At 39.7% G+C, this 13,706-nt stretch overlaps 1 protein-coding gene across 3 annotated transcripts in view; it reads left to right on the forward strand.

Moving 5' to 3' along the window:
• Window positions 1-13,706, forward strand: part of LOC309633177 (uncharacterized protein) — a 102,643-nt gene that overhangs the window by 30,004 nt on the left and 58,933 nt on the right. For all 3 annotated transcript variants that reach the window (XM_082401694.1, XM_082401693.1, XM_082401692.1), the window contains 2 exons: window positions 2-8,368; window positions 13,479-13,637. In XM_082401694.1, the coding sequence (XP_082257820.1) occupies window positions 13,510-13,637 (128 nt within the window). In that variant the 5' untranslated portion in view covers window positions 2-8,368; window positions 13,479-13,509. The remainder of the gene's footprint in view (window position 1; window positions 8,369-13,478; window positions 13,638-13,706) is intronic.

Here is a 13,706-nt window from a genome sequence, read left to right on the forward strand (position 1 = left end):
GATAAAGAAACAGAAGAAGAAAGAAGTAAAATGACATTTCCCACATCACTCTGTTGGCATGTTACAGGGCAAAGGTTTGAAGTCATATTAATGTGATTCTTTTAATTTATATTTTTACATGTATGTATTTTTATTTCATTTGCATTTTCCAATAATTTTTAAAATCCATGTTGAAAATGTTTAGAACCACAGTTGTAATAAGAAGATCCTAGTGTTTTTGTCTGAGACAGAACCTAATAAGATTGTTTAAAAGTTGGGATTTCTTGTAAAATGGATGGCTAGTGGGAAGCTGCTGTATAGCACAGAGAGATCAGCTCGATGCTTTGTGACCACCTAGAAGGGTGGGATAGGGAGGATGGGAGCGAGGCTCAAGAGGGAGGGCATATGGGGATGCATGTATACTTATAGCTGATTTACTTTGTTGTACAACAGAAACTAACACAGCATTGTAAAGCAATTATACTCCAATAAAGATATAAAAAAATTTTTTAAGTTAGGATATCTCACTTTGAGGAGTTGGATGTGATGGTGACAGCTGTGGGCATCAATGTGTGTATCTCAAAAGGAGTTAAAGCTCAGCAGGACTGATCGATGGACCATTTCTGAAAACTGTTTATTAGGAAACAGTTGGAAACTTACAGAAGATTTGCAGTTTGAAACTTACAGAAGATTTGCAGTTTGAAACTTACAGAAAATTTGCAAGTCTTACAGAAAAAGACTGCCCAATAGCCTTTACCCAGATCCACTTATTGTTTATAATTTGTCCTGTTTGCTCTCTTTCTGTGTAAACATTATTTTTTGTCCCATACTTTTGAAATTGAGTTGCATACATCATGGCCCTTTGCTTTTAAATACTTCATGTGTATCTCCTAAGAAAAAGGCTATTCCCTTATAAATCCACAGCACAGCTTAACTAATTTAACATCAACACGGGACCTCTGTCTTATCTACCATCTCTCTTTCAGTTTTGTCAGTTCACCCACCCAGCAATGTCCTTTACAGCATGTTTTCCCTCCAGTACAGGATACAATTAAGGATCACATATTTCTGATCCTTTACTTATCATGTTTCTCTAGTCTCCTTTAATTTGGAAGAGCTCCCAGGAGCAGAAAGACACTTGAAAACTCTCAGAAAGTAATAGGATACCATCCTTCTAGGGGAAAAAGTTGAGTGGGACAGAGGTCAGAGTGGAGACTGAGACTTCCATGTGAAATTCACAGACCATCTTCCTGGGTGTGGTAGAGGTTTCCAGGGTAAATCCCAAATACCATTAATCAGGGGTGATAATTTGGCTTTTTAAGGTCTTTCAGGACACCCGAGAAGAAACGTTTCTCAACATTGTTCTTCAGCTGCCTTCTATCTCAGCTGTCTCTGGGATAATCCTCTCCCTGTGTGAGGGCTGACCTGGAGAGCGGTGCTGAGCCTCTGAGCAGACACCATCCCACGGATGCACAGGGAACAGAATCCCATTGAATGGAGCATAGATGTTTCTGAAGGTCTGAGGATCTCTGCCCTTCTTCAGCCAAGGACTGCTGGTGGGAATGTCAACTGAAGACCTCGAGCAGGAAACCTTTGTTATTTGAGTTTTTTAGGCAAGAAACAATGAAAAATTACTTTATCCACTTCAAGAAATGAATAACAGAAATGGAAAACTGATCGTAACGAATTCAATACAGAATACTAAAGCATAGTATTCGTGAATAATGAATATCTGCATGTTGTCTAGAGAAAGGGGAATGAGAATGAAGTCCCCGACTCATTCTTTTTTGTCTTTTAGCATCAGCAGGGCCAGGAAGAGGAGCATTAACAGGAAGGTGGAACACTCACAGGTGCGTTTCTGCCCCTTCAACACTGTGCTTTCCAAGGGTTGACCTTAAACGCTCTTGCTGTGGGGACCCAGGTTGACAATCTCTGAGGATGTCAGTTATTAGAGTGACTCCCTTCTCAGAAACGGGGCCATCAAAAGGGAAGTCCAAAGGAGGGAAATTCCCGGGCCAGCCATGGGAATAAAAGTATGACAGAGCTGGGCAATGGGGCCCGCCTACTCAGTGGTGGTTTGGGCTGCAGTGTACACTAGTCAGGGTTATCCAGAGAAACAGCCAGTAGGGTGTGCATAGACAGATTTGTTTAAGGAATTGGCTCACATGATTATGGAGGCTGGCAAGTCCAAGATCCTCAGGGTGGGCTGGCAGGCTGGAGACCCACGTAAGAGCAGATGTTGTGGTTCAAGTCTGAAGGCCATCTGCTGGAAAGTTCTTTCTTGCTCAGGGGAGGTCAGTCTTTTGTTCTATTCAGGCCTTTAACTGATTGAAGAGGGCCACCTGCATTGTGAAAGGCAATACTATGCTTTATGCAAGTGCGCTCATTTAAATGTTAATCTTATCTAAAAGCACCCTCACAAAAACATCAACTCTGTATAGGTTTAAACAAATGCATAGTCATGTATCTTATTTTTTCAATTTTATACAACAAACAGCTATTTTTTTGGCCCCAGAAAGTTTCACTTTCCATTTAATGTGATATTTATGACAAACCGTCTTCCTTCTTTCTTTTTCTTTTTTTTTTTAATTAATTAATTAATTTTATTTTTGGCTGCGTTGGGTCTTCGTTGCTGCGCGCGGACTTTCTCTAGTTGTGGTGAGCGGGGGCTACTCTTCGTTGCAGTGCACAGGCTTCTTATTGCAGTGGCTTCTCTTGTTGCGGAACACGGGCTCTAGGCACGCAGTAGTTGTGGCTCGCAGGCTCTAGAGGGCAGGCTTCAGTAGTTGTGGCGCACGGGCTTAGTTGCTCCGCGGCATGTGGGATCTTCCCGGACCAGGGCTCGAACCCGTGTCTCCTGCATTGGCAGGAGGATTCTTAACCACTGCACCACCAGGGAAGCCCCTTCTTTTTTCTTTATTGCTCCAGTTAAGATATTAACTTTACCATTTCCACTCTATGTCTTTATTTTAAATAATAAAAATTTTTCATATTTATGTTGCTGAACTGGAGAAATAAGTTAATATTTTCACTGTAAAATCATTCATTTCAATTTAGTTATCAATTAAACTTACATAGATATCCTGATAACCTGTGGTGTTTTCTTAAGATATTCAAATAAATGCATTACAATGTTGCATTGATTCATAGAAAAAATTTGAACTGAATTAATTCATTGGCACTGACATGTGCTTTATACGATACTAGAAAAGATGCATTAGCACCTCGCACATAGTACAATATATTACAAGATGCAATAGTTAGCACAAAATGGAGGACTAAAATGGTATTAAATTGAAAGATAGTTTACACTGTCCGTTGATGGACATTTAGGTTGTTTCCATGGCTATCATGAATAATGCTACAATAAACATGGGTGTATCTCTTCAAGATCCTGATTTCAAGTCCCTTGGATATATACCCAGAAGTAATTCTATTTTTAATTTTTTGAGGAACCTGCATACTGTTTTCCATAGTGGCTATACCAGTTTCTATTCCCACCAACAGAGTACTACTCTTCTCTTTTCTCCACATCCTCGCCAACGCTTGTTATCTTTTGGGTTTTTTGATAATAGCCATCCTTCTCCAAAGAAGATATGTAGATGGCCAACAGATACATAAAAAGGTGTTCATATCACTAATCATCCAGGATATGCAAATTAAATCCACAGTGAGACAATCACCACCTCAGCTTTGGGCCAAGGCCACAAACTTTCTGGGAAGTCCTCAGCCAATGTCTGAGCATGGCAGTGGCGGGGAATTCTAGGACCTAGCCATTCTGGCAGGAGACAGCAATCTTCTATCTGCAGTTACTGTTGGGCTGGTGGAGAGTTTGCCTACAGCTCCTCTGCCCAATCCTTCCCCCTCCCTGCTTTCCTTTCACAAGGTTCAGATCTGCGCTATCACCTAATGTCTTTCTTTACCCAAACATGCTTCTTGCTCCCTTGTCTTTCATGGACATCATCACCCCTTCTCCCCCAATAAACGTTTTGTCCCCAAATTACCTTTTCACGTCTGCTTCCAAGAGATACAATTCCTTAAATTGTTTTCCTTTTCTTCTGCTCTGTGATTGCTTGAAATTTTTAGTGTCTCCCATCCTTTCTTAGGGATGTTTATAGATTCTCTGGCAGTAAAATCCCACATATTTCTGCACACAACTTAACTGAAATCTATGTTGCTAAAGTTTATCAAGAACTCTAAGACGATATATTCATGTCCTCATATTCTGAAGTCTTTTTTTCCTTTTTTGCTAATAATCACAAATTTTCAATGTTACCAAATCAAATAATTCTGGAGTTGCAGCCACCTTACCCAACACTGCTCTTTTATAGATGATATGATTTAGCTGAGGGCCAGAGTAGTTAAGTGATTCATCTCAAATTGCAAGAATTATAGGATGAATTTCCTTCATAAGTTAATTGTCTCAAGAGAATTTCTTCACTTTCATGACATTTCTAATCAGAAAGTGTCAGATCCTAGCCCTAAACTGCTCATTTACTAATCTTATTAAATGACTTCCTAATGTCTTTAAGATTATTTTACTCATCTGAGGTTTGATAGATTAGCTCTGTATACGTGATGAGTGCATTCTCCTTGGGGGTATATATTCCGTATATGCTGGGGAAAGCTATTTGCCCAGGGCTAGATTAGCAAGGAACAAGGTGATCATGGAAAGCCCGTTAATTAATATATATTTAATTTAATTAGTCTGGGCCAGGAAGTTAATATAGAGTACAGTATTAAAAGACATAAAAGTGCTAATTAATAATGAAAAATGAATTTAGATAATCTATGGGATGTTTTTGAAAATATCCTATTTTTTTCTCTTGTTCTATCCATGGCTCCCCACCTTCCTCCTTCATCCAAATGGCTACTGCTCTGATTGTCCATTATTCGATCAACAGTTAACCCCCAGGAACAGAATCTAGGATTTCCCAGGAAGGCATTATTAGCCTCCTTTCCTGCAGACATTGTGGTGCATCTTGGGAAGAGAAATTCAAATTAGCTACCAAAAGGTAAGATAGAACTGGGGTGCCTGCTCAGACTTGGGTAGGAGGCAAGGAGGGTGGCAGTTTACAACAATTATACTTTACAGTCCTGAAAGGATTAAACACATACACACCCAGTTAATTTGACCCCAGGAGGCATGCAAGCAATTTTCTTCTCCTAAGTAATTCTGTCAAATGTATCCATGTTTTCATTAACTGCTGAAATAATCTTTTCTATTCATTGTAGGGCTATACTGTACTTTCTTTGTGTTAATAAGTATTTATCCTCTTACCTTATACTATTACAATCATTAACTGCAGTGTGTAAATGTACTAGTTATTACTGTCTAATTTTTGTTGAAAAAAGCACAACAAAGGAGTGAAGGTGAAAAAACATTACATAAAAAGCATGCAGCCAGAGTTTCCTGCCAAGTAGCAGGGCACTGAATTCATGACATTTAGTTTCTGTGCCCAACAGCTATGTCCTATGGTTTTATTGAAAGAGAATACTGATCAGCCCAGGGAAAATAATATTCTTGAGAACTGCACATCTTGGAACTGAAGAAAATGAGAAATTGGAGGGAAACTATCCATGAGGTTCTTTCTGCCTCTCCCTCCCTCCCTCCCTCCCTCCCTCCCTCCCTCCCTTCCTTCCTTCCTTCCTTCCTCTCCTTCCCATTCCCTCCTTCTTCTTCTTCCTCTTTTTCTTGTTCTTTTTTTAATGGAAACAATTTAACTGTGGACCAGGAAGGCATCAGAAGTAAGATACAGATAAGATAGGGTAGCTTCCGGTCAACAGTATCCATTTGGAAAGTTGGTTACCACACAGAAAAAAAATGTACAACGTTAAGAACTAACCATAAGGAAAAGTGAAATTAAATGCTAGTAAGTGATACAAAAAGAATAAGCATTAAGGGGGAACAAATGCATGTATACATGGCTCAGTTACTAAAAAAAAGTCTCATAGCTGTCAAAGCACTTCAGGGATGTTGTGGATAAGCAATGTCTTGAATATGACTCTTTTTTGTACACAATATTTTAAATGAAACAAAATCTGGGGAGAATGTAGCAAGTGCAGCCTTTTCACTATGCAGTATGTTAATGCGTCAGATTGGTTGTGCCGTTGAACAGCTTGAGGGAATGGCAGTATTTTAATAATATTATATGGTAACCTGGCCTTTATAAATCATCTCTGTTTACCTGCAAGATGGTATTAGCTTAAGTACAGAAATGTCATTTCTATAGCTGTATATCACTTGATTTTTATTTGAATGAGCAAGGTAGCATTTAAGTCTTTTTTTAAGGAGAGGAATTAGATTAGATTTGGAGGAGAGGAATGTTGATTATTGAACATAAAAACAGCTGTGACTATGTCTTTGTCAGGGTTGAATGTAGGTTCCAGTAATTCTTATCATTTGATGTTTTTTGACCATGAGAAGGTTGCCTCAATTTCTTACTAGTTGCAACCTAAAGGCAACAATAATGGAGCATCCTGGAAGTATATCTGCAGTCCTGTTTCTTTGTCTTGGATTATTCTAAACTCCGTTTCACACACATTATTTAAAGAAAGGCCATTGGCACAGATGGAGAATCTGAAGCGCAGAAAGGTCGTCTGTGATTAGCTATAAGCCGCACTTATTTCTGCTACCTGCACAGGGTATATTCGAAAATTTACATGGGTTTTTTTTAAAATTATTTATTTATTTATGGCTGTGTTGGGTCTTCGTTTCTGTGCGAGGGCTTTCTCCAGTCGTGGCAAGCGGGGGCCACTCTTCATCACGGTGCCCGGGCCTCTCACTATCACGGCCTCTCCTGTTGCGGAGCACAGGCTCCAGACGCGCAGGCTCAGTAGTTGTGGCTCACGGACCCAGTTGCTCCGCGGCATGTGGGATCTTCCCAGACCAGGGCTCGAACCCGTGTCCCCTGCATTGGCAGGCGGATTCTCAACCACTGCGCCACCAGGGAAGCCCAATTTACATGTTTTTACTCCATTTTAGTGTTTTTCTTTTTTGCATCAAATAATTTCTGTCTCTCCATAAACAATCTATGTTGTGTTGATCGATGTTAAAAATGCCTTAATCCAAATGTCTCAGGGAAGGCGACAGGCGACAGTGCTGGCTGCCACACACCACCTCTCAACGGCATCCTGTCCAGAAGCACTGCTGTCGGTCTTGTCCACTACAGTGAATTATGCATAACTGAAAGGCTAGTTGTTGGCATGGAAAAAGTGTGACATGTTAGATTAAAATTAAATATTGAGTAGGTTTCCTCCTAGAGGCATGAATCAAAGAAAAATGCTTCTTTTTCATCAGTGCATCTGGAGGCTTCCCGTTAACGAGTCTTTGCACAAAGGAATCTGTCACAACATGGCGCAGAACACTGAGTACATCACGCCCGGCTCTGTTCTCCAGTGCTGGTTGGTGTCACAAGGACGTCCCAACAGTTCTCGGAAGTGACTTGGTGATGAGAATCTTTCTGTAGACTCTGCTGTTTTTTCCCATGCACCCTTTATGGCCTTCGGTTGAGTGGGGCCTGAACTTAACCCACAGACCCATGAGGGGCAGTCCTAAAGCAAATTACAACAATAGCTATGTCAACCATGAAACAGATGAAAACACCCCCAAACGATGCCCCTTTCCCTTCCTCACTCAGGAAGGCTCAGTGAGCAAGCCCCGGGAGCAAGAACCTACTGAGAGAAGATGAAGGACTAACTAGGAGCCCCTCTGACAGGCCTGGGAAGGGAAGGAAGGAGATACAGTAGCCACTGAGCAAACCAACCAACCTTCTCCGAAAATATCAACTCCAGATTTAACTTGCATTTGTTGGTCAATTTCCTTGTCAGTTCCTTCTTCCCTTTTTTTTTAGTAACACATTGGAAGAGAATGAAAATACGGTCTCTACTTTTCAAAGCAAAGTAAACCAAGCACCAAAAAAGATGTTATTTAGGATATGTCTATTACAAACTTGGCTCTCCCAAACCGATCCAGTCTTTTCAAGATCCTGGATTAAAATCTCTTCAGTCCTTCTGATATGGTAGCTGACATTAACTTCCGAGGCTTGGCTAGGGATATCAAAGGTCATTTCTTTTGCAGGGATGGGCATGTATCTGGGTGTTTATTTCTCTGCTAACTAGAGGTTCCTTTGCAGATATTGGACTGCTGTCTCTGATGATGTTCCAGTGCCCCCTGAGGGCTTCTAAGTGTAATAAAAGCAAACGAAAAAGCGGCTTCGTATGAAATAATTCACTATGCAGGAACAAAGCTGAATATGGGACTCAAAGGATCTCTGAAGTAAAGATTAACTGCCAGTCATCAGGAAACCTAAAGTCATTTGAAATAAAAGGTGCCACAAGCCAAAAGATAGAAGCCATAAACACATACAATATTAATAAAGCAATTACAGTAAGTGCTATAACGTTCTGCTTTGCAAATCTCTTGCCACTTCAAGAAACATCTGTCCCCGCCACTAGAAATTACTGTTAAAAAAACCAAACCAAACCAAACAAGCTGTGCTTTGTGTTTCAGCTTTTCATTCAGTATCATCAGCCAGTCCACTGCCAAAGCTTCAATACCAATTTAATAGCCTATTCCCTGGGTTGGTTTTCCAACCAATGTAGCCAATTGTACTTATAGTAAGCAGAGGAGCAATTAGCTGATGTACTGCATTGTGCAAACTGCCTGGATCCAATCACGCATAATGTCTCAGGGGAAATTCAAGTGACCAGATGAATCCTTATTTAGTAGAAACTGGCTTGAGCCTTAGCTTCCCCAGATCCTGAAAGTTGTTGGTTCCTTATACTTTTTTAAAATAAATTCTCATGTTTAATTACATTGCACATGTTTGTTACTTTGTTGCTGGTCAGTACACTTCAGACATGCCTGCTAGAGGGAGGAGACATGGTGATGAATGCACACCTTTTCAAAAAACCAGATTGGCCTGAGTTCTATTCCCTATTTGAATGGGAATGGCAAAGATTCTCTGAAAGTTGCCTTCCCCACATTTTAAAATAGGAAATTTAATTCCTCCCCATCTCACAGGAGATCAGATGGAAACTTTTCCTGAAAATGCTGTGTATACTGTAGAGAGCCCTAACAGGGTAAGGATTCCCCCATACATGAGCTGTGGTACACTTTATCCTGGAATAGCAACCGTCTCTTAGAAAATAATTGAGAAGAAAGGCAGCCATGTCCCTAAGTAATCACTGACCCTTCCATTGAAAAGAGACACAACAACAAAGCTGAGGGATTCAGGAAACAGGGAATGAAGGTTTGCTTCAATGATGAAGAAAGAGATAAAGGTAGTAATGGTTTCTTAAATGGAAGATTATGACAGAAGATAAATTTCAGACGTCCACTACTTGGGGTTGTAGATCTGAATGAGCAGTTGGGTTAACTGTTCACTCCAGTATTTAAATTAGAAACCCTTAAAGTCTACCTAGGTTTCTTTTTCACACTTATCACAAAGTCCTGATTTAATTGATCACCAACTCTCTCTTCTTGTTATCTGTGTCATAAAATGGGCTTCCTCTTTTTATTCTCCCTCCCACGGACTTTGTTCAAGCCATCTCCATTTTTGCCTAGAGTTCAGTGGCCTGCTGAATGATCTTTCTGCCTGTGGTCTCCTGCTCCTTTGATCTGTTCTCCAAATTGGTAACAGAATGTTTTCCTAAAATTCAGACCTGAGGTGTCATTTCCCCACTTAAGCCTTCTCCATGCCCACTCTCACCTACTGAACAAAGCTTGAGCTCTTTAGGTGGCCTGCTGATCCGTTATGATAGGGCCCTTTGCCTGACTTTTTGTTCCATGTGTCCTAACTCCATACACGGTCCTTTCCTTCCACACTACTTTCAGTTCCTAGAATACGACATTCTTTGGAGCCTAGCAATGCGTTCCTCCTTCATTGTGCATTCTTCACTCTGCACACTTGTCCACAAAGCCAGTCACTTCTTATCCTTTTCTGTCTAGCTTATTAGATAACCTGGTTTGGGTTTGCTGGTCACTTCTCTCTGTACACACCAGCTTTTAGAGTACTGCTCTCAATATATGTGAGATACAGCATCATAACATAGTGGAAAGAAGGGAGCTTTGGAATCAAATTTGGTTTTAAGTCCTAGCTTACAACCTACTATGGCAAATTATTTATACTCTTGGAACCCTAGTTCTCCCATTTGTCAAATAGGAATCAGAATGCCCAAGTTTTGTGAGGATTAGCAATGGCATATATGAAATACCTGATGCTATACTTGACTCATATATGATAGCCACAGTAGATTATATTGCAATTGCTTTGTTGTCTTCTTCATCTCCTTTAAACTATGACTTTGAAAAAAGGGGTTATATCATCTTATTTTTTCTTGTTCATCATTCTGGCCTCAGTGCTTAGCAAAGAGCCTGGCACATAGCAATTGTGTAATAAATATTTGCTCAAAGAATCAACAAAAAATAAAAGGTACGTGAATGGTGAAATCTCTTTGCGAATTCGTACTACAGCAGGATTAGAAATAATGACTTTGATAGTGTCTGTAAATCTCAAGCGTATTTAAAACAGCATTTGATTTTCTGGTTCTTGAGCTTTCCTCTGCTGACAAATGAACATGTTTGGAAGCTGTTTCTTCTGAAAGGACAGACTGCTATCAACATGAAATGAAGGCCTGTATATGGTATAATCCCATGTTGTTTTACCATCTTTCTCAGGTGTTTTGAAAATGGAATCTGGTACCTAAATGGCTCTGAATTTTGACTCTCAGGTGGAACTTTGCATGTGAAGCAGGGAGTGGAAAGAGATAGGAGATGACCGGTCAATTAGAGGCCAGATGGAGGAGTACCTTGCAGTTCACATTTATAACTTGGACATCCCCCTTTCAGGGATTTATTGAAGGATTTAAACAGGGATGTGACAGAACCAGATGTCTGCTTTAGGATTTTATATGGAGGGCGTGTACCGGATGATTCCCAAGGGAGCAAATCTAAAGAACATCAGGAGGTTGTTGAAGAACAAGGGAGATGATGAAGAGCTGAAATAAACAGTGGTCAAGACCAGCTTCAGGGTCATGTGTCCTGTGCAATCACACAAGAAAGCTCCCCGACTTAGAAAGGTCCTGTCCTTGTTTTCATGCTCTGTTGTCATTGTCTTGAAACTTTTAATAATTTTTGGAAAAGGGACCCTGCATTCATTTTGCACTTGGCCCTGCAAATTACTTAACTGGTCCTGGCAGAGGTAGTAGGAGAGAAATCATGATAGATGGTCCAACACTTAGGAGAATAAGTGTTCTGCTCCTCTTTGCTTTTCTGTGTATGTGATTTCCGTGGTGCCCTCAAGTTAACCCCTGCCTGACCCGAGTGAGGTGTGGGTGTTGGGATGAGTGGAATAGAGAAGATTTAAGAATTTGATTATAGTAATATAAAAGAGTAAATACTAAGTCTCTGTCCTTCAATGAGGAAGTTTTGATGTCTCGTCCAGGCAGTGCATAGTCAGGATTGATTAAGGGTAGAAACAATTATCTATGTTCTTCTATCTTTTCCTGATTAAAAAATAGAATTTTATTCTGTGTCCAAAAGAGGGGGTAAAATCATGCAAAAGATATTGGAAGCCTAAGGCCATTTCCTTCTAGCCTGAAGGATTGTGACAGCAGGATATCAGAGAGAGGCCTGAAGGGGACAGCGTCCTCTGGCATTCAGGTTCCCATGCTGGGCACAAGTTCACATGCCCCGAGAACGACACAGAAGTAGTGATGACCGTGAGAGCCTGGTTTCTGCATCTTGGCAGCTGTCATTTTTTCTGGAAGACTGGTGCTTACTCTCTCCCCATGCCCCATTCCGAACAAAACTCCCAAGCTTTGCTGCAGTATTTGACTTTGGAGCAGAAGTGCTGGTACTGAGTGAGGTTGAATTTCTTTACAGCCTATTGGGATGGGTGCTTAGAGTCAAATTTAAGTTAATTAAAGAAAACAAGGTGTACTATTTCTGTTACCTAAATAGGAGGTTGCAAATTCATACCTGCTGCATAGACATAAACCACTGTCTGGTACTAAGAAGACAGAAATATTAAGACATAATCTTAATTGCAAGAAACCAGTTCCCTCATCAGACTAGTTTTAAGTATCTGAAATTGCAGCATTATATTCCTTCTTCATGTGTAAGTTTAATAGACTTTCACGTTATTAGGAGTTATACAACCACAATATATGTGAACAGTTACATATTGTTAAAACTGGTACATTTTGCATTACCTAACTGCCATAGTATGGGGTTTAGCATTATAATGCTCCTTCATACCTTTCTTACAATTTCTTTATGATAACTTTCCCTTTCATCTTTGTGTAATTAGGGAGTATTTATTTTGATGAGATCCTAAAGGAAAATAGTAACTACCAGCATGGGAAATAGATTTATTCCCATTTTCCTTGTTGGTATCCATTTGTGAGGACATTCTAAGCTTGCACAATTCTTAGTACTTGCAAAGATCAAGAGCATCGTCTCCTGCTGAAGAAGATATGGACCCATCACTTTTTGGTATTAATTATTTTGTGTTTTTTCAAAACCGTATATAAGATTCTAGAAGTGATGCCTCTGTATCTTGATGGTCCCTGCTGCCCAAGTGTTTCAAATGTAGTCCACTGCATTTCTTACAGACAGCTCTAATATAAGTAGGACTAGTATAAGATTGGCCTGTGAGCAGCTGCTTTTCTGAGAGCTAGCCTACCACTCTTGAAGCCTGCATTAGAACCATATAGCAGTTATTGGCTTCTTGTTATTTGTAATTGCCCCATTGACCTGTAAGCACTAATATTAATAGATATCTCTCGTTTTTGATTTTTACTTCATTTCCCTGAGTTTTGAAATAAAATATCTTCACTCTGGAAAACTTAGGAAATACTTATTGAAGAATTAAAATTGTTTCTCATAAGTTAACTTTTATGTTTTGGCCTGGATTATTTTATTTTTCCTATAAACTCATAAGTACTTCCCATGAGAGTGTGGTCTGTGCCAGAGATCATTCTAAGGGCTTTACCTTCAGTTAATTTTCACAATGCTATGAATTTTGTAATTTTCAGCATTTTTTGATGAGGAAACAAAGGCTCAGAGTAGTTAACTTGCCCAATGTCACAGAGGAAATAAAGGCAGAGGTAGGATTGGAACCCAGGGCTGGTTCACTGTGAACCAGGAAACAGTAGTGCCTTAGTTTGGGCTTAAAAGGTACATATGTTATGTTGTCTTCATTTTCCCATTAATATTATAATGATATAAATAATTCTGTTTTCATTAAACATTTTCATAAATATCTTTAATAACTGTGAAGCATTCATTATATGGATGTTTTATAATTCATTCAATCAATTTATTTATAAATACTCTCTATGCCATTCCCCAAACAGATCTAGTTTTGCAAGCTTTGTCGTATTGAGTTGATTTAAGTTTAGTAAACTTAGTTATGTATTTCTCTGATGGGGGGAGGTTATTACCTACTCTGGTTAAATTTTAATGTAGATTTTCCAATGCATTTTAATTTTAGGAAATATTACACTGAGGGGAAACTATATCTCATGATGGAAGAAATAATAGGAATCACCCCCATTGAATCGGTGAGGGAGATGAAGCTGCAGTTCTGTGCTCCCAGACCCGCCCAGCAGATGGCACCTTCCCCGTGGAGACCTAAGTTTCACACTATCTGGTGAGAGCTGCAGTTTTCTTTGAATCATTGTAATTCTGTAGACAAAAAATGTCTTAATTTTGAAGCTCT

The sequence above is a fragment of the Balaenoptera borealis genome (assembly GCF_965194805.1).
Source record: "Balaenoptera borealis genome assembly, chromosome: 8".
Taxonomy (NCBI): Eukaryota; Metazoa; Chordata; class Mammalia; order Artiodactyla; family Balaenopteridae; genus Balaenoptera; species Balaenoptera borealis.